At 38.2% G+C, this 23578-nt stretch overlaps 1 protein-coding gene across 1 annotated transcript in view; it reads left to right on the forward strand.

Annotated features, from left to right (window-relative positions):
• The window catches only part of LOC131682396 (ras-GEF domain-containing family member 1C-like), a 58776-nt gene extending 42724 nt beyond the window's left edge, over positions 1-16052 (forward strand). The window contains exon 4 of the mRNA XM_058963832.1: positions 15297-16052. Coding sequence (XP_058819815.1) covers positions 15297-15367 — 71 coding nt within the window. The 3' untranslated portion in view covers positions 15368-16052. The remainder of the gene's footprint in view (positions 1-15296) is intronic.
• The last annotated feature ends 7526 nt before the right edge of the window (positions 16053-23578 follow it).

Raw genomic sequence — 23578 nt, forward strand, 5'->3', positions numbered from 1 at the left:
CTTCAACTCGCTATCTTTAATTTTACGAGAAATAAATTTTGCATCTCACTTATAGGAGGATTAATCAACAATTTTTTTATTTAGAAAGAAGGGGCGTTCCATTATCACAAATTCTTCCGAAGGTTGTATATCGCTTTAACGAACCATTTCGAAGTTATTCAAAACGATCACGTTTTTCGCGTTTTAAACCACTGTGCAGTCCAGCTTAAATAGCTGGTTATTGTTCAATCCTCGCTTTACGAACAAAAGGTTGAGGAATGTGGCCTAACGGTTAACACACGCACAAAAGAAAATAAAAGTCCAAACCGAAGAGGCAGAGAATGGCAAAATAACCTTGAACGCGGATTACTGCACTGTTCTTTTTCCGACAGACCGAAAACAAAACACTTCTATCTCGATCGAGCGATGCGTAGAGACTGTAACAGAACACGGTTATATTTCGTCATATCTTCAATTGCGGTTTGTTAGATTGTGGCAAGTTTGGAATTACGTCAACGATAAAATTCAGATTTTTTTGGTATGTGTGTGTATGTACAGCAAAATGAAAACTTGCAGTAGAAAAATGCCTTACGAACTCGAATGCAACTTTTCAAAGTTAGAACGGCTTATGCTCAATGTAAGGTATGATAGAAAAGTTTGTATATTTCAATAAACCATAATGAAGTTGAAGAAACTCACAGTAGTCAATCAGAAACCTATACCCATCTTCAATAATTCATAATATAATCATACTTAGCGCGATAAACACCAAATAATCTACAAATGACGAGCCTGCAAATCTCAACACGATCATCACATGTGCTCACTCAAAGCACAGGCCAGTAACGCTAAATCCAATTAATCTCTTACATAAACATTTCACCACCCGCAACGCATCGACGCATGAATAAAGCGTGCGAGTGTATGAAATTGCCACTCGGATCCGCAAATGGCCGCCTGGGATAGAGAGGTTTCTGTGGTGTCCCAACAGTACCGAGACCACTAGTTTCACACGGCACCCACCACGTCCGGTGTGACATTACATCACGGTGCGCTTTCCAGCTGTTATTCATCATCATAGGCAACGAGGCTTGCGATTGTTCTTGAAATATGCATATGAACTGTTTTTACTTGGAAAAGCGTGCCCGAAAGCAGAAAATAAATATACCCAACTATCTAGTTGAACAGTGGCGAGAAGTAGCTGAAATTTCAGGCTATCTACCCGAGACGAGAGCCGACTACAGGCAGGCTTATGTACTGTCGAAACTGTTTGGTCAGTAGCATTAAGGTAAACAATAAACAAGGAAGACATTAAATATTCCTATACCTCTCTGTCGCATTTTAATAGCTACCGGGCTTGATGGGGTAAATATATTATGCACAGCAAGTCCGAGAAGCACATAAGTTTCACATGAATTCACTTTCAAGAAGAAGATATAAAACATGTTACGTTCGTCTTTCCCTAGCTAATTGAGTCTAGCTTTATATTAAATGAGACACAATATTTTAGTTTATTTCTCAGAACATGATGCAGTTGTCAATAAACTAGTTAAGTAGCGTTCATACCTATTTTTTCAATATAAACCGAAGAGTGATGTATTAAACTGTCCCATGTCAACATTTCCATGATCTGCTCTGTCCCAAAGGTACATTTGAAGCCATTCTGTTATATAATAGATTCCAATCCATTTGCTTCGCAAGTGCTATCTTCGCTCAATCCGAAGATGCGCATATCCGCACCATTGTTGATACGAAGCTTCAGGCTCCAAAGAACCAATATTTTCCAAGCTTTTCGCCAGCCTTCCGGTACTCCATCCATTGGGATTATTTCTGTTGTTTCGCTTTACGATGATATACTTAGTTCCGATGCGATTCGGAACGACCCAGCACAACAATGGCAGTGTGCACTGTGAGTAGTTAGACACCGAAGCAGAAACGTCTGTGCTCATGTTTCAGAATGCATTTTATAGCACCGGTTTCACAGCACGATTAGAACGGTAGGTAGCCTATATGTTTTCGCCCAAGCTGGCCAAATTAGTTCAAGGTGCCACTGAATGCTGCTTTTTGCACGTACTAACGGATGAGCACTAAAAAGTACAGCGAGTGTTAAGATTGCATTTAGTGAATCATTTGGCGAAATTTGTGGTGGAGCTGCTCACTTATTTGTGTTCCCATTAAGGGAGGGAAGGAATTTTCGGTGAAAGAAAACCAATTCATTTTAATAACCTATTTGGATGATGCAGACTGTTGTTTTTTTCATATACCTCACCTAATAAAGATTTCTCATATAACTCATATTCGTATTACACTCAAGGTATCGCCGTGATAAACCGTGTTTCTTTTGTGAAAATTTGACTTCTTTTGCGAGATTAGGTTTTGCGTTGCGTTGCGTTGCGAAGCACGGTGCTATTCGTAGATTGTATACTAACGATTATCATGTTGCCTATAGGTAGCTCAACTCATCTTGCTTGTGCGATAAATGATCGGGAATGAACTTTATCTCTTATGAGTTCAGTAAACCAATAGCATGAGAATCGTTATGGCCGGCCACGACCATCTTCACCGATACTTAGGATAGGGTAGGAAATGTTGATGTAATACCTACTTAAGGAAGGCCCCCGACTCAGCGACGCTTCCATAGGTATTACGGAGTTGGATTGAAGGACAGGTACAGGTCTAGGATTCGCCACAAGCAGGCAATGCGACCACAAAATGAATATGTTTTATGCGGTGGGATAGTTAATCTCCGAGTACACGTATACTCAAAGCAAAAATGTATTTAGTTATGATTTTTATTGAGTTTAAACTCTGGATACCCGGCCATCGAGAGTGATTTAGTTTCTCCCTAAACTACAGCAATTTCAACTCCAAACAGCCGGCCGTAGGAGTATTGCTAAAAATGCGAGCTAGTCTGATATCAATATTCGTTTGAGAATTGGGCAGTAAGAACACAAGATACGAGTATTTTTAATATGCACTTTTAAATAAAGCCACAACTTAGTCTTTTCTCATATCGAGTCATAGCCCCCGCGGGCTGTACCTACCTCCAACATCTAAGGCAAAGTTTCGCCGGACCACCGATCGCGATCTACTTTCAAATATCCAGTGTATGCACATATATTCACACATGCATACTTGTATGCATGCCTGCATACATACATATGAAAAGCCGCATGTATACATGTATACATACACACTCATGCACACATTCACACACATATATTCGCACACACCTATGTGCACATATAAATATATCCACATTTATACCCACACGCGTTTAACAGCGCCAGCTGACAGGCCATCGCCGCAGCGCTGTACAGAATTAGGGTCCTCGATCTATGCGCGATCCTATTAATTGTATAACGGCACGTGAACGATTAACTTTCACCTTGTTTGTATACACGACATTCAAAGAACCATAGAGCACAACGGAAAGCGACTACTTCTTCTGTCTCGTGAGTTTTTTTAACTAAATATGCCAGTATCCACGTAGTTAAAGTCCTCGTAATACAGGTAATACAACAAAAATCGCACGCGTCGTTAGGCTAACCGGAATGCATCCTGCGAGGTATAAAATAAGTATAACCGATGTGTCTGAACCGATTGACTTCTTTTGCGAGATTAGGTTATCTAAAAAGTAGATGTTCATCTAATCAGAAATATTCCAATGCCCAATCTAATTTGATATGCACGGTGTAATTGTGTAAATTTGAGGAAACAACGCGTTACACGTAACGTTTCGGCTTCTTCAGCCATCGTTGGCCGCATAAACTCATATAATACATCCTCCATTTATTCGTACTCTAGTTCACTCGAGTGAACAATGTGTTATAAGATTATGAAGATGTGTTATAAGATTATGAAGAACAGTAAGCCGAAACGTTACGTGCAAAAATGGAAAAAATTGCTATTTCATTTTCACCGAGAAAAATCAACAAGTCCACGAAATATATATTTATATTTGTTTTGGTCTCACCTTGGTGTGTTCCGGTCGAGAAAATGGTCCGATGCCAAATTTGTGGACGCTCCTTAAAACAGCTGTTCGCGACTGTTTGCGTCCTTTCCAGGGTGGACTTGCGCAGACACTTTGATCAGTTTATTTTTTGTTGCGCATTTCATTCACATCACTCATTTAATTAAATTTATTCCCTGTTTTCACTCTGTGCATTCTATTTGTTTTTTTTCCAGTTCATACATTTTATTCAGTCTCTTCGTTTTAATATTCTGATTATTTTTTCAGTTTTATTATTTCTATCCAAATTATTTATTTGACACAATTTCTTTTTTTCCCTTTAATTTATAATTTGTTAACATTTAATTTTTCATTTTTTTTCAATTCATTTTATTATGCACATTTTCTTCTTTTTTTGTTCATTTTATCAATTCTATTCGTTCTGTTTATTTGATTCAGTTATTCAGTTGAATCAGTTGATTTTTTTGATTCATTTGATTTAGTTGATTCATTTTGCTCATTTCTTCAATTTTATTCATTTTATAATCTGTCATTCCACTTCTTATTATAGAGGTTCTAACCTTAAAGTCATTCGCCTCTTCGAATTAGAGAAATCTCTCAAGAAAAATCTCTAACACTATGTGTAGGGTTGGGACTCGAACACAGGTGAGCTGCATACAAGGCAATCGATTTACCAACTACGCTATTCCCGCCCCTGGTCATTCAACTATTCTATTAATTTTATAACTATTTTTAAATATTGCCTAAGAAATGTTTCTTCTCACTACTTGGTAGATTTAGTTGTTTTTTTTTTGCTTTTTGATGAGTTTCTACAATAAAGATTTCATAGTTAAACATATTTCTTTGAAAAAAATAAAACAATGGCGGTTTGAATTACCCCGTACAGAAGTCCGAATTACCTCTACATTGCAAAAGAATGGAAAAACGAAAATTTTACAAATCGCCGCCTAGCGCTATCAAGGTGTGGTGTGAATGAATTTTAATTGTTCTATAATGTAGCTGAGGTTTTAAACTCACAATTAGGACCCTTAACCCGATCAATTCTTTCCAATGTACCTACCTAAAACGCGATTTACTTCGGTATGTCTGTAGGGCATTGCGAAAAAGACCACGGAGCAGAAAAATTAAAAAATAGGGGATTTTGGGGTCAATATGACCCAGTACCCCACTTTCCCGTATGTTTTTAGAAACAGAAATATCTCCATTCCAATACTAAGGTTATTTCCTTTAAAAAGAGGTATAAATTGTAACTTTCTGATTGCTACTTCAAAAGTTATTGCATTTAATATATTTTTCCTCAATATTTTCCCATAGCACCAATTTCAAAAATTTCAAGAGAAGTGGGCGGGAGTCTAGAATTGTCCAAATGATGTGAAATTTGGCATTTAAGCTTACTTTGACAATTTTCGCAATATTGGAGGGGGGTCTTTGAGAATTCAAAAAAAATTGCAATGCCCTGCCGAATAGCCACGAGTTCTTCTAATATATCCAATAGGCTTGAAATGTTTTTTAACTGAAACTGTTCACAAAAAATGAAGATCATTCCACTCCTACTTTGACAATAACATGAAAAAGGGAGAAAAAATCTACACTTTTAAATGTAAAATAAGTTTCAGTATTGTTCATCTTTCGTTAACCCTCAAAAACGCAAGCTAAAATTGTGACTTCAGGAAGCATCACTCATAAGACCAAATGAAATCAAAATCCACTTTTATGTTGTTTTATCAGTGAGAGAATTGAAGGCCCGATAACGCCCGATCATTTGTATTTCAAATTACAAATCAATTGAAACTAGAGAACTAGACGGCCCTCTGAGACCCCTTGCCTTATTGAATATATTATTTTGGAAATATCATCGTGAACTTTTAAAAGAGCGGAGGTTGTATTGTGATTTTCTCTGAAATCTGATTGAACAGGATGAAGGAGATTGAAGCCACAATTGACAGTTTCAGAGCCCCCCGTGGAAGTATCCAAATTTAAAATAACTATTACATCGGTGTCTCGGAAATGGATAAAGGGCGAACACGAAATTATTGCGACACCGAAAATGTCATGCCAATTTTCTTATAATGTTTAAAATCAAACCAAAATTTTAAGGTAGCTTTATACATATATTTACTTCAAAAATCATAAGAAAAGTTAATCGATGGAACCTTGAGTGTAAAATTGAACGCATTTTCGCTTGATGCCCTCCATCAAAGTCTTTACAGTGTCATCCGGTACCAGTTTCTCAGTTTTTCCATTTTCTTAACATGTCCTTCTCGTCTTTGACTGTCTTCTTGCTCTTCCGAAGTTCCCGCCTCATCTTTGCCCAGTACTGCTCTTCCGCGAGCAGCTCCGGACAGTTTGGCGGATTCAGAGCAAGAGCAGATGGCCTGCCAAATGAGATATTTGGAGGCGAACTTCGACATTTTCTTCTTCTTAAATTTGTCGTCCACATAGAACTTGCTCTTGTCGGTGAAAAACTCCAACCCCGGAATTTGCTTAAAATCGGCTATTATATGGTCGGTGTTAAGTCAGACCGGACTAAGTGACAAAATATTGATTTCGAGAAACACGAGTTTAAAGTTTGAATCGCAGCATCCTTTACATTACGATTGGAAATTAATTTTTGCCGTAATTCTTGTTTATTGTTACATATTTCAAATCTGGCAAGAGTCGAATGTAGCTGACGAAATTCTTTATCCATTGCTATAATTATCTCATTTTTTTATGTTTTGCGACTTAGTCCGGTCTGACTTAACACCGACCAATATACGTTTCGTCGTCCATCACACAGCAGCCATATTTTGTCAGCATCTTCTCGTAGAGCTTCCGTGCCCGAGTTTTAGCCGTCGATTGTTGCCGCTCATCGCGGTTTGGGAAGTTCTTTACCTTGTATGTATGTAGTCCGGCTCTCTTCTTTGCATTCTGGACGTAGTTCTGCGACATGCCGATCTTTTTAGCCAAATCACGGCTTGAGACGTTGGGATTTGTTTTAATCATCCGCTTCACCTTTCCCTCCGTCTTTTTGTTCTCCGGTCCCGGTTTTCTTCCAGCTCCTTTGCCGTGGTCCAACGTCAACCGCTCCTTGAGCCGCTTCAACACTCTGGAGACGGTTGAATGGTGAATGTTCAACATTGTTCCCAACTGCCGGTGCGACAGGTCAGGAAATTCCAGGTGTTTGGAAAGAATTTGTTCTCTTGACTCGCGTTGGTTCACCTCCATTTTCATTGAATCGAAAAACACGACTTCGAGTTTGACAGCATGTAAACAATACACATCAATGAGAAAGTGTGCAAAATTTGGTGGATTTTTACCCAATGGTAAAAAAGTTATGCCCTGTTGAATGTGTCGCAATAATTTCGTGTTCGCCCTTTAGACCAACTGAAATAACTTTGGTCTCAAATGAAAAATTTTATAACCCCGTAAACCGCTATTAAATTTCATTCTCATCCAACCTACAGTTCCAGAGTTACGGGTTGTGGCGTGCGGTCACTTAGGAAATTCCGCTTCAAACGGATACCGCGATGAATGCAAAAATATAAAAATTTCGCTAAATTGTGTGTCAAACAACTTGCATTTGCAGTTCTAGGGCACTAATGGCCAACCGAAGTCTCATTGACTATATTGACCATCATAGACAGTTCCGGAAATGTGCCGGAAAAGTGGATTTTCACAAACTTCGGTATATTATCCCCATAGACGTACATGAAATTTCGTACGGATCGGTAGATGGTTACAGACATATAGACTGAACCGTCCGCTTATATATGAAATCCCCATATAAGCCGGAAGCATTTTTTTTTGAAGGGAGGGACCCCAAAAAATTATAGAAATCGTATGTATGAAACGTTGAGATTTTATATAACCTCAAAAAAAATGTTTTGGCAAAGATCGACTTTTTCGGGCTTTGGAACAATTTCGCATATTTTTTTCAATTTAATAAAACTGTGGTTGATTGTAAAAATATTTGTAATTTTTTGAACATTGGTGTTTAGACCTTTTGGGCATAAAATATCCTTCCTACACATGGTGCGAACTTTACCCTTGTTCTTTCACCACCTGATCAAGACATCCCAAACTAATACCATGTTCACACTACAGAGTTAAAACATGATATAATAATTAGCTACAAGAAAAATGTCATCAAGATAGCGTAAAAACACGTTTTAACTCGTAGTGTGAACGTAGTATAAGTCTCAAACCGCCGATTGTTGGTTCTGATGGTTAAATTTTTCGATATGATCTTTTTCCTATTACGAAATTTTAGAAATCGAATATTGATTTCTTTTCTTGTATATAGTTGCCCTGTCATGTATAATAAAAATGTAATTTGAACACTAGGAAGAACATGAACCATGAAATCCTAGTGATCATGATTGAGAAAGGCACAATTGCACCGCTACACAGTGGCGGATTTCCCTAACAAGCTAGCCAAAAGTCGAAAATGGTTTTGATTTACCTGCAAAGGTACATGCCATGGTTTCTTGGGGCTCAGATTACGATTTTGATGTCAGATTTTCAAAATTGAAGATGGCGGATACAAAATGACCGACATTTTTTGGCCAAATCACGACCGGAGATACCAATATTCTTTTGAACTACTCTACCGATTTCGCTCGTAGTACCCAGTCATATATTTTAGATTCTTCTAGATTTGTTTTGCTTTGCATGATCAAACGTCATAGTTTCCCGGTAACGTTTAAGCATGGTATTCGTAATCGATTTTTGATAATAGATAATCGTGTACTCCCAGTCGTTATTTCCTGTTTTCTTTAGCGCGACAGAGTAACCTTCTGTATTTCAAGTATTTTCAATAGAAGTAGAAGTTGGAATGTCGTGCTTTGCACCGCTTCAACGGTAGGAGCATATATTTTGTATTTCTTACGTACAGTTCTAGTATACTATAGCTAGGGTTCGTCGCGGTGCGGATGTGGGCAGTAAATGGATAGTCCGCACCGCAACCGCAAAAAAATAATAAAACCGCACCGCTTACCGCAACCACGCTACATTTACCTACCGCACCACGTGGCAATGCGGTAAAGGCGGAAAAATTCATGTTTTGCCTTTCTCATATAAAGAAAGGCTATGCAATCACTGTAAAAATCGACTTTTTAACCGAGGCCCGGAGGGCCGAGTGTCATACACCATTCGATTCAGTTCGTCGAGATCGGCAAATGTCTGTGTGTGTATGTGTGTGTCATTTAAACTCACACAATTTTCTCAGAGATGGCTGAACCGATTTTCACAAACTTAGTTTCATCTGAAAGGTATAACGCTCCCATAAGCTGCTATTGAATTTTTAGTTGATCCGACTTCCGGTTCCGGAGTTACGGGTTGAAGAGTGCGGTCACACAGCAAATTCCCATATAAACTGGTACCACCATGATGTTCAAATGATGTAAAACATATTAAAATTGATGTAACATTACTCTAGTTTGCGGGTCTAGATCACTAATGATCAATTAAAGCAGCTTTGACCACATTGGCCACCTATGACGGTTCATGACGCCCCCGGGGAACCCGCCAAGTTCCTAAGCTAATATTACACCCATTCCCCACCGAATTCTCTACCGATTTTTACAAACTTGATTTCAAATGAAAGATACAGTAATACCATTGACTGCTGCTGAATTTCATTCGGTTCTGACTCTTGCTTTCAGAGTTACAGGGGTGTTAGTAAGGATACACTGGAATTTCCCATATAAATCGGTACAATCGTAATACCTCAGAGGTTAAAAACTATTGAAATGGTCACCAAATTACTTCTAATCGCAGATCTAGATCACTGATTGCCAATCAAACATTCTTTGAATATATTGTCCACTATCGACGATTCCGGAAGTCCGGAATTCCGGGCATATTCCACAATTAAAGTCACATCGGTTCTTCGGTGATGACTAAACCGATTTTCTCAAACAAAGTCTCAAATGGAAGGCAAAATATGCAGTTGAGTATTGCGTCGCCAAATTTTTGATTTTGACAAATTTTGACGATTTTGATTTTAAATGAAAGGTCCATCAGCTGCTGTTGAATTTTGTGTGGATCCGAGTTCTGGTTCCTGAATTACATGGTGATACGTACGATCACGCAGCAAATCCCGCTTCTAGCGAATTCTGCGATGAATGTAAAAAGGTGATTTTTTTTTCCAAAATGTCAACACAACTGTTGAATTTGTAGATCTAGGTCACCAATAATCATTCAAAGTCTCTTTGGTCACTATCGACGGATACGGAAGCATCCAAATTCAAAATAACGGTTATATTGGTTTCTCGAAAATGGCTAGACCGATTTGATCAACTTAGTCTCAAATGAAAGGTGTTGCGTCCCCGGAAACTGATATTAAATTCCATCTCCATCCGACTTCCAGCTCCGGAGTTACGGGCTGTGGAGTGCGATTACACAGAAAACTCCGATTCAAACCGATACCGCGATGAATGCAAAAAGGTGCTCTTATATATACTTACCAAGTGTAATAAGAATGAAAGACATTTCCATAATGTTATATTGTACGAACCAGATATTAAATCATAGTTTGGAGAAATGAGAAAGGCACAATTGCACCTCTAGGTGGATTAAAACAGGTTTTTTTTAAATTGTGTTGAAAAATTATTCATTTATTTTGTATCTGCATATATAATAAAATGTTATTCTTATTTACATGAAAATTTGATGGACTCCTCAGAATGTAAAATTTATGAAAAAATTCAAATTTGCAAATTTTATTAATAAAATGCCGTACATTTTTGGACAAATACTTTTGAAACAAGGTAAAACATTCTCATTTCTCTAAATATTAGCATTGCACTGAAGTCCTATGAAATGTAGCTGTATTTCATCATTATTCATTCAAAAACGTTCTTCCGCAGAAGTTAATAGAAAAACTTTTAATTTAATTATCCTTCAGTTATTTGAAAAAATTGAATGATAAAGTTGTATATTTTGAAGTAGAATACATCTAACGTTTCAATATGGGGTCCCGTTTCAAAAATTTCAGTTGAGAAATTTTTTTCTTTAAATTTTTATATTTTTTCAATGACTTTGCCACATGAAAATGAAATGAACGTTTTTTGCATTTACATAGTAAAAATCACCTTTAACTCTTAAAAATAATTCACAAAAAAATCAAGGAAAAACACCATCTATATATTATCCCAATACAGTGATATAAAACAAGTTGAATTTCATCAATAAGAACGTCGCCATATTTGACGAAAAAATCAGGAATCCATCTCATCTCAACCGGTATAGAGTTGTCGAACATTTAAAAAAAACTGCAAAAGATACATGATTTACAGCATACAGCAGAAATATTATTACAAATAAGAGATTTTAGGAAAAAAATACCCCAAAAACCAAACTTCGTATTTTTCAAGAAACGGCAAAAACTTCAATTGAAGTTGGCAGGGGTCAAAAATTGTCCAAACTGCGCAAAATTTGCTATCTGGGCTAACTTTGACACTTGAGAAACTCAAAAATCGCAATACCCTACTAACATCGAAAGTTTACTTTCAAAAGGATACAAAACTACATCAAACTGAAAAATATTAATTGTTAATTTGGTAGAAAATATCCCCAGTTGGACGAACAATGGACGTACGCGAAAAAAAGTTATGTAGGATACTTTTTAAGAAGGAGTCTTATAAAACGGACTGCAGAAAAATTCATTGCGAATTTACACAGAAATCAAAAGAGATAGAAATACGATGTTGATGAACGAATAATAAGGTAATTAGTCTAATTTAGACCCCTCCTTATTTTGGACGCTTTTCATACTTTTATCTCCTTTACTGCCAAATCCTTCAAATTCGTTTGATTTGATGATGATTATTACATTCTTTGGGTTGTTTTTAAGTCGCAGTATTATAAGTTTATCTTTAAGTTCTCCAAATTAATCGAAATTCACAGTTGAGAAGATGTCATCAAAAGAGATTCATAATTCTACAATTGCCTAGAAAAATCGCGAGAAATGAGGCATTTTTAAATTGGATTTGACAGTACAATTCAATTGCTTTTTTCAATGATTGGATTGTGCGTTTTATGTAATTGAAAAGATTCGTTAGTAAAGTGTTACTTTGAAGTATAATATATAGGAAGACGGGCATAGCGTAGTTGGTAAATCGATTGCCTTGTACCGAGCTCACCTGTGTTTCTTTCCCAACCCCGCACATAGGGTTAGAGATTTTCCCAATGAGTTTTCTCTGCCCCGAAAAGAGGCGAATGACCCTAAGGTTAAAACCTCTGCAGTCAAAAATAAAAAATGAAAATATAAAATAAATAGTGTTCAAAATATGTCGTAAAAATAATGGTGCCAAATTATATTGGACACAGCTTATAAATCGCCAGGCATTAGTTTCGTACAGATAATGTTCATAAAATATACGAATTTTTCGTACATATGATGAATCGTGCGTAGTTCTATTGAAACCCATTTATTTTTTATTACGAGTTTTTCGTGAAAACCCCGAAACGACTTTCGTTGGCTTATTACGAAACAGCTTCGTTCGGCAAACGAATTATTCGCTGCCTTATACGAATATCTTTATAATATTTACGAGCACCATTCGTCAAATCGTCAACGTCAGCAGAGCTTCAATATGGAGTCATTATTGCTATATGTCAGATAATTGTTGATCATCACGACGGTTTGACTATTTTGTAGCCGTAACCATGTCCGCCGCTTTCAGGAAGATTTCCTAAACTTCTTCCGCTTCCAGTTGATCCAGAATCCGGAGTAGTACGGATTCAACGTAGCCAGCGCGAACTGCTGGTTGAGTTTTTCTCTGCCGGAGCAATGTCAAAATAAAATGCTATTAAATACGAAAACTTCTCTTAGATGAACGAAATGAATTCGTGCGACCAACGAGATTGTTCGTAATATACACAGACGTATATTAAAATAAACAAAACATTTCGTTTCATTCACGACAACATTCGTGCAATGTACACTAAATAAGTAAAACTTACGAAAACTTTCGTTCATCAAGCGACCATTTCTTCATACCACCATAAAATCGATTTTGCCAGATCTGTTTCATTAATTAAAAAGAATCGGTGTTGTCAAACATCGATTCCAAAAGATCGAATGAAAAAATAAGATGATAATAAATACGAAAACTAAGATGAACGAAATGAATTCGTGTGACCAACGAAGTCGTTCTTAATATACACGAACATTTATTGAAATAAACGAATCATTTCGTTTCATTCGCGAAAAATATTGTCGGTATCAACGATAACATTATTCGTGCCATGTACACTAGATAAGTAAAATTTACTAAAACTTTTGCTCATCAAGCGTCCATTTCTTCACACCACAATCTTTCTAGTCCTCAATAATAATGTTGAAATAGAATCGAATTTGTCAGATCGATTCTTTTAATTAATAAAAAAAATCATTGCTGTCAAACATTGATCCTAAAAGATCGAATGCATCCAACGAAATCGATTGTAAAATACATAAACGTTTATTAAAATAAACGAAACATTTCGTTTCATACACGAAAAATAATGCCGTTATAAACGGTTACATTCGTGCAATGAAAACTAAAGTAAAATTCACGAAAACTTTCGTTTATCAAGTGGCTATTACTTTACACCACAATTTTTCTAATCCTCAATAGAAGTAAGCAGATTGAAATAAAATCGATTTTGCCAGATCGATCCTTTTAGTTATTTAAAAAAATCGTTATTGCCAAACATCGATCCTAAAATATCGATTAAAAAATAATATGCTATTGAAATACGAAAGATGAACGAAATGAATTCGTGCGACCTAAGAAATCGTTCATCATATACATAAACATTTATTGAAATAAACGAATCATTCCGTTACATTCACGAAAACTAATGTCGTTATCAACGATAACATTCGTGCAATGTTAACTAAATAAGTAAAATTTACGAAAACTTTCGTTCATCAAGCGGCTATTTCTTCATACCACATTATCGATTCGGCTACATCGATTTTTTTAAATTAAAAAAAATCGATGTTGCCAAAAATCGATCCCAAAAGATCGACTGAAAACAATAAGACGATAATAAACACGAAAATTTTTCTAAGATGAACGAAATGAATTCGTGTGACCAACGAAGTCGTTCTTAATATACACGAACATTTATTGAAATAAACGAATCATTTCGTTTCATTCGTGAAAATATTGTCGTTATCAACGATAACATTCGTGCAGTGTACATTTAATGTGTAAAATTTACGAAAGCTTTTGTTCACCAAGCGGCCATTCTTGTTCATGAAATGAACGAAACCTACTATTTACAATGCACGAAAATACTTCGTTGCAGAAAACAACGAATGAATTCGTGTATTGCATGATCGATTTCATTATATTTACGAATTTATATTATCAGTGTAGGTCTAATACAGATTGTATTCGGATTGTGCATATTGAATATTATTCTGAACTGTCAGCATTTTTAGTTATACCGCTTTGAAGTTGAAAAGTGTTGCAAATAATTCCGTTTGACGGTATTCGAAACACCACAAAACAAATTAGTGGCCCTATTCTCACAGTCACGTAACCCAGTGACTAGAAGTAAATTTCCTTCTAGTCACTAGGTGACGTGACTGTGAGAATAGGGCCCTAGTATACAAGTGTCTTTTATCGCTAACTACACTGTCCTATGTTCTATGCAATTCTGTATATAGTTGCAACATTTTTATCATGTGCAACATGACACACATGGCCGTGATTCACAACACTCCACCGTTCTCTTCTAAAAACCGCTCGTAAAATCATACGACACAGTTATCTAGGTTAATTAGAACAAAATTTTAGGTCAAGTAACAGTACTTTAATTTTAATTTAGAATTACTCAGCTGTTAAATTTTAGAAGAAATCTTTCAGAAACTCCTGCAAAAATGTTGCTTCATAGTTTCCCCGATACTCAACTCAACTTTGCCGCATTGCACGTTCCGCATAAACAAGATGTGGAAATCAGTTATCGATATTAATTCAGCCTACGGCTCGACAAGGATCCAAACTAAAATGTATGCAAAACTTTCAATTTCCTAATGGCATTCGATGAAGCAAGAGCCGGATCCATGCAAAGAGACTCCCCCTTTTTGTCCCTTCCTAGTTATACGATTTTCTTATTCGGCCTTTACCACTTACATTCAGCTTCGAACCTAAATAGCTATGGACGGAAAACAGTTAATAAAAATGCCATTCTGTACATTCATAACTCTGTGGACTGGGAATATTAAATGCACTCCAAAGCCGATTTTATGAGGAACAGCTCCAGGCAGTGGCCAATGGAGCCAAGTCCGGCAATTTTTCTTGATCAAATTTTTCATATTTCTCTTTCCGGTTTTTCTTCTTTTTTTTTATTTTCTCGCCGACAGAACTCATGCTGGCATCGTTCGAGTGCGAGGAGCCAACGATAGCCGAGAAGGAGCTATACGACGTTTCATAGCATCACTGCTCCTGGATTGGCAGCATTTCGATCGAGCCCATCAGGACCGGGCAAACTATTTGCATGTTATACGCAGATTGGAGGGGTGTGTCCTCTCATCTACTGTCTTTTTGCGGCAAGTAGAAAGCTGCTGGTACTGTGACCGATGGTATACCAAGATTTTGCCCCCATTCCTTCCGCCGGCTGGTTGTGGTAGCAGCTGCTCGACAGACAATGCACCAGTGTCGTGTCGTGTCGTGTCGAATCGGTTCGAGTAACGAGTTTTAATATGCCAATATATAATCAGGACGAGACGTGCACGCTCAATAGCGAAGCTATTCTACACTAAAGTATGTGCAAATGAACAGAAATGAATAAATATTAGGATTTTGTGCTGTAATAAATTCTATGAAATGTATGTGATTAGCTTGTAACAATAATGCAGCAAAAGAAAGTTTCCTGCTAGGCGATTTGATTACTTTGACATAGTGAAGCTGATCCTTTTTAATTCATTATTAATTAAGTTTGATTCTGTGGAAACGTTTATGACCGTTAGGTTAATATGGAAATTTGCCGTGAGAAGTTCGAATTAAAGATTCGAGAAACCTGAAAAACGAATTGTACCAAACCAAACGAATATTGAAGTGAGTATTAATAAAGTTAGTTGTAATAGTATATAAAAGGGGTTTGTTTTAATATAACACATGTTTCTTATAAATGTCACAGAGATGAAGGCGGCTTTTCCTTGTTTTTCGAAAGAAAGTCTTTCCTCCGAAATCGTTTTGATATTTTTTGAATGATGTTTTATAATAAAATCTCTAGTCATTTTTTATTTTTATTTATTAACAGATTAAGGCCGAAGTGGCCTGTGCCGTATACAAAAGATTCCTCCATTCCACTCGGTCCATGACCGCGCGTCGCCAGCCACGCATCTTCTCAAAGTTTCGTGCAACAATATCAACGTCATCGGCGAAGCCAAGTAGCTGAACGGACTTTGTGAAAATCGTACCACTCGTGTCGATCCCTGCTCTTCTTATTACACCTTCCAGCGCGATGTTGAATAACAGACACGAGAGACCATCACCTTGCCGTAACCCTCTGCGTGATTCGAAGGGACTCGAGAGCGTCCCTGAGACACGTACTACGCACATCACCCGATCCATCGTCGCCTTCACTAATCGCGTCAGTTTGTCCGGGAATCCGTACTCGTGCATAATCTGCCATAGCTGATCTCGATCGATAGTGTCGAATGCGGCTTTGAAGTCGATGAACAAATGATGTGTGGGCACATTGTACTCGCGGCATTTCTGCAGTACTTGACGAAGAGCGAACACCTGGTCCGTGGTAGATCGTTCGCTCATGAAACCCGCCTGGTACTGCCCCACGAACTCTCTTGCAATTGGTGATAGTCGACGGCATAGTATTTGGGAGAGTACCTTGTAGGCGGCGTTCAGCAGGGTGATTGCTCGGTAATTACAGCAATCCAGCTTGTCGCCCTTTTTGTAGATAGGACACACGACACCTTCCATCCACTCCTTCGGTAAAATCTCCTCCCCAAATCTTGGTAATCACCCAGTGCAGCGTTTTAGCCAGTGGCTCGCCACCGTGTTTTAGTAGCTCGCTTGGTATTTGGTCAACCCCAGCGGCTTTATTATTTTTGAGCCGGCTAATCTCCTCCTGGATTTCTTGGAGATCCGGAGCCGATAGTGTAATGTCTTCCGCGCGTGCTCCCATGTGCGTTACCGTGCCATCCTCGTCGTCTGCTGCATCGCCGTTCAGGTGTTCTTCGTAGTGCTGCCGCCACACACTGGTCCGTGAGAAGATTCCCGTTTGTATCTCTGCACATGTCGGCCTGTGGTACGTCATATAATTATCATTAAGGGGGTACAAATAATGCTTTTTAACACTTATTTAGGATGGTTTACGGGAGAACCGGTAATCCGAGTAGGATGAAACTTTTTGGGTTTGAAATGTTTGTTATTGAACTTTCAACATGTGAATTTTTGCTCGATGTTGTTTAACCTTGAATGCACCCCTCTCACAAAAAAGTGGTTGGCAGGATTTCGAACGTGCAATTCCTCTGAAACATAAAAATTTGAAAGAATGTATTTTTGTATTCCTTTGTGATAAAAACATTTTTTTTAAATGGGCAAGTTACGTGATATGCCAACCACATATTGAACAAAACTGATTGTTTTGGTTTTTTTCAACCAGAATTTCCTTTTAACTAAATATGTCAAGTAATGAATGTGAATTGTAGTTGAAATGGTGAAAAAGTATTTTTTTCTCAGCTTGAGTATAATAATATGGTCAGGGACTGTAAAAGCACTCGGCGATAATAAATCGGCCTAGGCAATAAGAATCATCGTTTTGTCATTCTTTCAGGGATCGAAGTATTTTAATGAGCTAGAAAAGGGACCATTCATAACTATTTTTTTTGGGAGGGGATGCGTTATGACAAATTGTCACATGTGACATATAAGGGAGGGGGAGTAAACTAGAACGTTACGTAACATGTTTTTACTGAGAATTTTTTTAAAGTTCTTGGTACGTAATAGGGGAGGGGGTGTAGGGTCTAAACAGCTCCGGTAACGATAGGGGGATAGATAAATTTGTGACAATTTGTTACATGGGAGTGGGGTTTGTTACATTGGGAAATTTTTACGTTACCAAATTTATGAATGGTCCCAAAATCCTGTATTTTCAATTAGTTTGTTTTGTAATATAAAAAAGAATTATTTTATAAAAAAGAATCTTTAGAAGGCTATTTAAATACCACGATTGTCGTTTTCTACCAAACCTCTCATATAATCATTTTCAAACCGTGTTTTAGACCGTTGAATCGTTTTTAAATTGTGACGTGTGGTTTAGTACCTAGGGGCAGATCACTTGTGATGCATTTTTAAAAATCAGCGAAATTAAATGCATTTATTATTATACATATCTTCGGCTGACTGCCGTTCAGACGTTAAAAAATAAAACCTTAATGCTATACATTGATTATACCTAACTTAAAACTCTTTTTAGACACATTAAAATCAAAAACACCAATTGTTTCGTTAAACTTTACACAACACATGTCGATTGGGTTACTCTGTCCATATGCAGTTCTATGCCGGGGGATCCAAAGAAGAGGCGGGTTCCGGAATCGGCGCTGCGGAGCATAAAAGTTTACTTTCTGGAGTAGATCAGGGCAATCGATGTTTCCAGTGATAACGTCAAATACTAAAAGCCTCTGTAGTAAAACCCGTCGTTGTTCAAGAGTCTGCATGTTCAACAGCTTGCATCGGTCGGAGTATGGAGGCAAACGTACTGGGTCGCGCCATTGCAGATTTCTAAGAGCAAATCGTATGAAACGTTTTTGCACTCGCTCGATTCGATCACGTTGAGTTGCGTTGTGTGGCGCCCAAACTTGGACAGCATATTCCAGGGTACTGCGTATCAGAGAGCAGTACAATGTTTTGAGTACGTACGGGTCACTGAAATCTGAAGCGTTTCTTCGCAAGAACCCAAGACTCGCAAAAGCTTTGGCAGCTACTGTGGAAATATGGTCGCTGAATTTCAGTTTGCAGTCAAATAAAACGCCTAGGTCTTTAATTGACAACACCCTTTCTAGGCTACAGCCATCTACTTTACAGTCGAAACGAGAAATTAAGCGGCATCGACTAAAGCTAATCACTTTGCACTTGTTTATGTTCAAATCCATTCCGTTGAGTTTACACCAATCTTGAACTAAGTCGATGTCAGCTTGAAGAACTACGTAGTCTAGAGGAGATTTTATTTTTCGGAAAATCTTCAGGTCGTCGGCATATAACAGCTTTTCAGACTGGATTCGCTCGCAGAGGTCGTTTATGAATAAGATGAAAATAAGAGGCCCGAGATGACTGCCTTGCGGGACCCCAGACGGTAATTCGAAAACAGTCGAGGTAAGGTTTGCAAATTTCACATAAGCTGATCTATTGTCTAGGTAGGACTTCAGCCAATTAGTTAGCCAGAAGGGAAAGCCAAGCCTTTCCAGCTTATCGATGGCAATATTATGTGGAACTTTATCGAAAGCTTTTGAAAAGTCAAAATACACCGCGTCTACTTGGTGTCGTTCTTCCACAGCAGGGAACAAGACACTGGTGTAAACCAATAAGTTTGAAAGAGTCGAGCGTTTCTTGACAAAGCCATGCTGGAAAGCAGAGATGACAGGTTTAGCGGCAGTATACATTTTTTCATATACAAGTTTCTCCAAAACTTTCGCTACGCAGCAGAGAATAGAAATAGGTCTGTAGTTTTCCACACGCTGTGCGCTTCCCGTTTTGTGAATGGGGGTTATCGCTGCAGTTTTCCATGCACGAGGAAACCGGCCTTCGGTAAGAGACCGATTGAAAATAATGGAGAGGGGAGCCACAAGAGAATCTGCACATCCTTTGATTAGTTTCGGAGGTAAACGATCGGGGCCGGCGCCCTTAGCGGGATCAACATTACTCAGTGCTGTACGTATTTCCATCAAAATAGAAATTCATAATGTATTTTGCGTTGCGTGCAATGTTTTTGCGTTGCGTGCAATGTTGTTTGCGTTGCGTGTAAGACGTCCAAACCTTACAGAAAAACTATTCCTACATTTAACAAAACGTCGAACAAAGTGGATCAGCGTAGGACGTTTTTAAACAAACTTTTCTGCGAGGGAGTGCAAAGCTGATGCAAAAATGGAAATTAAATGCATTTTTTCTAATTTGATGCAAATTTGTTATACATTCTTAGAGTGATCTGCCCCTAGTTTAGTACTGTTCCTGCTCGAGGTGGACACTAGAGCTTTGACCGAACTGCATATTATTTTGCTGAAACACGCTATTTTGTTGAGTAAATTTGCCAGCAAAATCTGTGCAGTGTACATGGTCTCAAAACAGCGTTTTGAAGTCCTCAATTCATTGACGTCAAAACTGTCCATAGTAGCGATTTAACATATTCTGCAATGTTTGTGTATGTAAAAAGCACTATCTTTTGACAATATTATTTTTAAAAAATTAATCATGATCATGGCTACAGAAAATTTAACTTTTGATCTTAAAGAGGTAATGCAGGGCCGTCTTCGACAAAGTTGTAGAGTTTTATAAATTTTATGAACGAGAAATGAGCCTATTTGCACCATATTTCTATTAGCTTATCTACGGAATATTTCCAGGTCAAAATTTTTCACTTTGCATAGATTTGACGATATGGCGGAACTGTTTTGTAATAAAATAGAATCGTGGCTGGCTTCTAACGTGCCTCGGAAACCTAGTCCTGCACCCGTCGCCTACCTGGAGGTACTTAAGGGATTTGAGACGTGTACGAAATGTACGTCAACGTGAGCTTCAACACCAGCGGACCGCGGAGAACGAAGATCACTTACATCGTGCTAGTAAGGCGAACCGAGAGTTGTCCTACTGGAGCTGTAGAGCTGGGTTCTCGGAAGGCCTCCCCGTCAGAATCACATACTACAATTTTCAGACGAGACAATGTCGCCCACTAAAACACTGCTTTAGGCCAATTGTAGCGGGCCGTGATTCTGAATGTGATATTCGTTGCACGGTTCAGGTATGTGCGGGCGTAGGGACTTGCGATCGCATGTATCATCGCGAAGAGCTCGAGCATTTGTACGTTAACGTGTTCGATCGCGTGTGCGTTTGTATGTCGCATGTGCTAACGTGTATGTAACTTCGCATGTATAAATTCTATTTTATAACCGTGTGCCTTTCGCATATTCGCGTGTGTTCTTGGATAATCGCGCGCGGACCGTAGATCTAATACTTTATTTTTGGTATACGGTTAAGATGCTCCATATCACTAGAGTTCCCGGTGATGTCGCCATGTTGTCTAGTGGATATGAGCTTTATTTTTTGATTGGTCCTACTGAATTATGGACCCAAATTATTAGGACAGAGAGTAATGGTTTCCGGGCGTGACCGATTCATGAGCGCGCGAAAATGGACGTTTGTAGGTTCGTGTTTGAGACAGCGTTTGAAACTTCGTGAGTGCTAAAACATTCTCCTTATTACCGTTATTAAGTTTGCGTGATCGCGAACGTAGGTGTGCGTTGTTAATCGCGAATGACTTGAGCGTTCGTATGTTAACGTATTTGTCACGTATGCTCGCGTTCGCGTGACTTCGCGTGTGCAAAACCGGATTTTGTAACCGTGTGGCCATTCCTATATAAGCGTGCGTACTTGGATGGTCACGCGGATCTTCATTCTGATAGTTAGTTTTCGGTGTACAATTCACATTCTGACAGGTTACCCCATATCACTAGAGTCGTCCATTATGTCGCCATGTAACGTGGTGTCCAGTGGATATGAGAGCTTTCTTTTTTTAATTGATCCAATTGAAGGCATGGACCTAATCTGCTGATATCAAGGATAGAAACATCCCGAAGTGACCGATTCAAGATAGTGCGAGTGCGGGAGTTTTTAGGTTCACGCTTGAGACCGCGTTTGAAAATTTATAGGAGTTGAGACATTCACTTTATCACCGGGATGTTACCATGTTTACGAGACCGCGGGTGTAGGTACCGGGGATGGTCGCGAAGGGCTGAAGCATTTGTATATTAACGTGTTTGTCCAATGTATGTGACTTCGCGTGTATAATTTGATCTTGTTTGATCGCGCGCGGACCGTGAATCTTATGCTTAATTTTTAGTGTATGGTACAGATGGCAGTCTGTTTCCCCATATCACTTGAGTTCCAGGTCATGTGACCATGGAACGTGTTGTTTAGTGAATATGAGCGTCACTTTTTTGATTGGTTCAACTGAAGGCATTAGTCCAGACTAGTAAAACTTTCGGACGTGACCGTTTCATGATCGCGCGAGTGGTGGGTTAATGTTTGAGACCGCGTTTGGAAGTTTAAAGATGCTACGTTTACTTAACTACCGGGGTGTTTTCATGTAGGCGAAATCGCGGGCGTAAGTATGTGTGGATTATTGCAATTGCATGGTCGCCTTTGTATCCAGGTTTATGTTATCGCGAAGGCCACGAGCGTTTGTACATATATGAGTATAGATAACGTATAGTAGAGATACACTAATAAAAATAATTATAACATGCCGAATAAAGAAAAAAATACAAAGAGTTTGATTAGCAATGTATAAATTGGCCAATACTATTTTGGTATACATCAGTAATGGAAAAGCAATCTAATAGATGTACAAAAGAAATAGACCAATGAAGTAGAATAGAAAAACACATGTAACATGCAATCAAACTCGTCTAAATGCAGCAAATGTTGTATATTTATCATTAACGACAATTGCATGCTGTTAGACTTTCATCATGCTATCCTGGCCGGTAATGGAGGACTCACGCGCGTCGGTAAATTCATTGTACCCTAATTTATCCAACCCGACGTTCCCGAATGAATAAAACCAAATGCTCAGATTGATCACCAGAAGTATTAGCCACTATTCTATCATATACGTCAGTTCTGCATCCATTCCCTGACCCAACTGTCACAAATACTCAGACGAATACATACATAAATAGACATACGACTAGCACATAACAGTAGTACGAAAAACTACGATTATTACAAAACTCCAACTAATAGGTTTCTACTTATTCTACTTTATTAAATTAATTTAATTATTAAATTAATTTAATTAGCATATGCGCGATGACGAAGTCGACCGATAAATGGACACACAATGACTCCCTGTGTGAGCCCCGTCCACGAATACCACCAATAGAACAATATTTGTAAACACGGCACACAGCAAAAGCCAATCCATGTCGATCCGCCAGTCGGCCATGCCACCGCGCATATACCAGTGGTTCAGCGTTGGTATGCGCAGGTGCAGAGTATGAAGAAACATATAACATAAAAAGGCGCATAAGCCCTCTCGGTCTCCTCGATGCACCACTATCGAGGCGTAATGCAATAACCATCTTAAAGCAATTGTCTGTCAGAGGTTCTGTAGGACTGATGCACGAAATATGCTTGAGGATGTTTGCAATACCGTCAAACCCCTAAACCTTGGGGAGGGTACTATACACCGAGCAAAATTTACATTTAATTTCCATAAAAAAAGACTTATGACTTTCAGACAACAGGTTTTATAATGAATTTTATAAGTCTGTCTTATGATTTGGAGGGGAAACTATCCAAATGTGCCTCTTACTATTTTCATTAGATAGTCTTATGATTTTTTTGTAAATGTCCGAATGAACGCCATAGAAGCCCATTTATGAAAACTTCTAACATTTCTAAGTAG

The sequence above is a fragment of the Topomyia yanbarensis genome, chromosome 2, assembly GCF_030247195.1.
Source record: "Topomyia yanbarensis strain Yona2022 chromosome 2, ASM3024719v1, whole genome shotgun sequence".
In the NCBI taxonomy this organism is placed as follows: domain Eukaryota; kingdom Metazoa; phylum Arthropoda; class Insecta; order Diptera; family Culicidae; genus Topomyia; species Topomyia yanbarensis.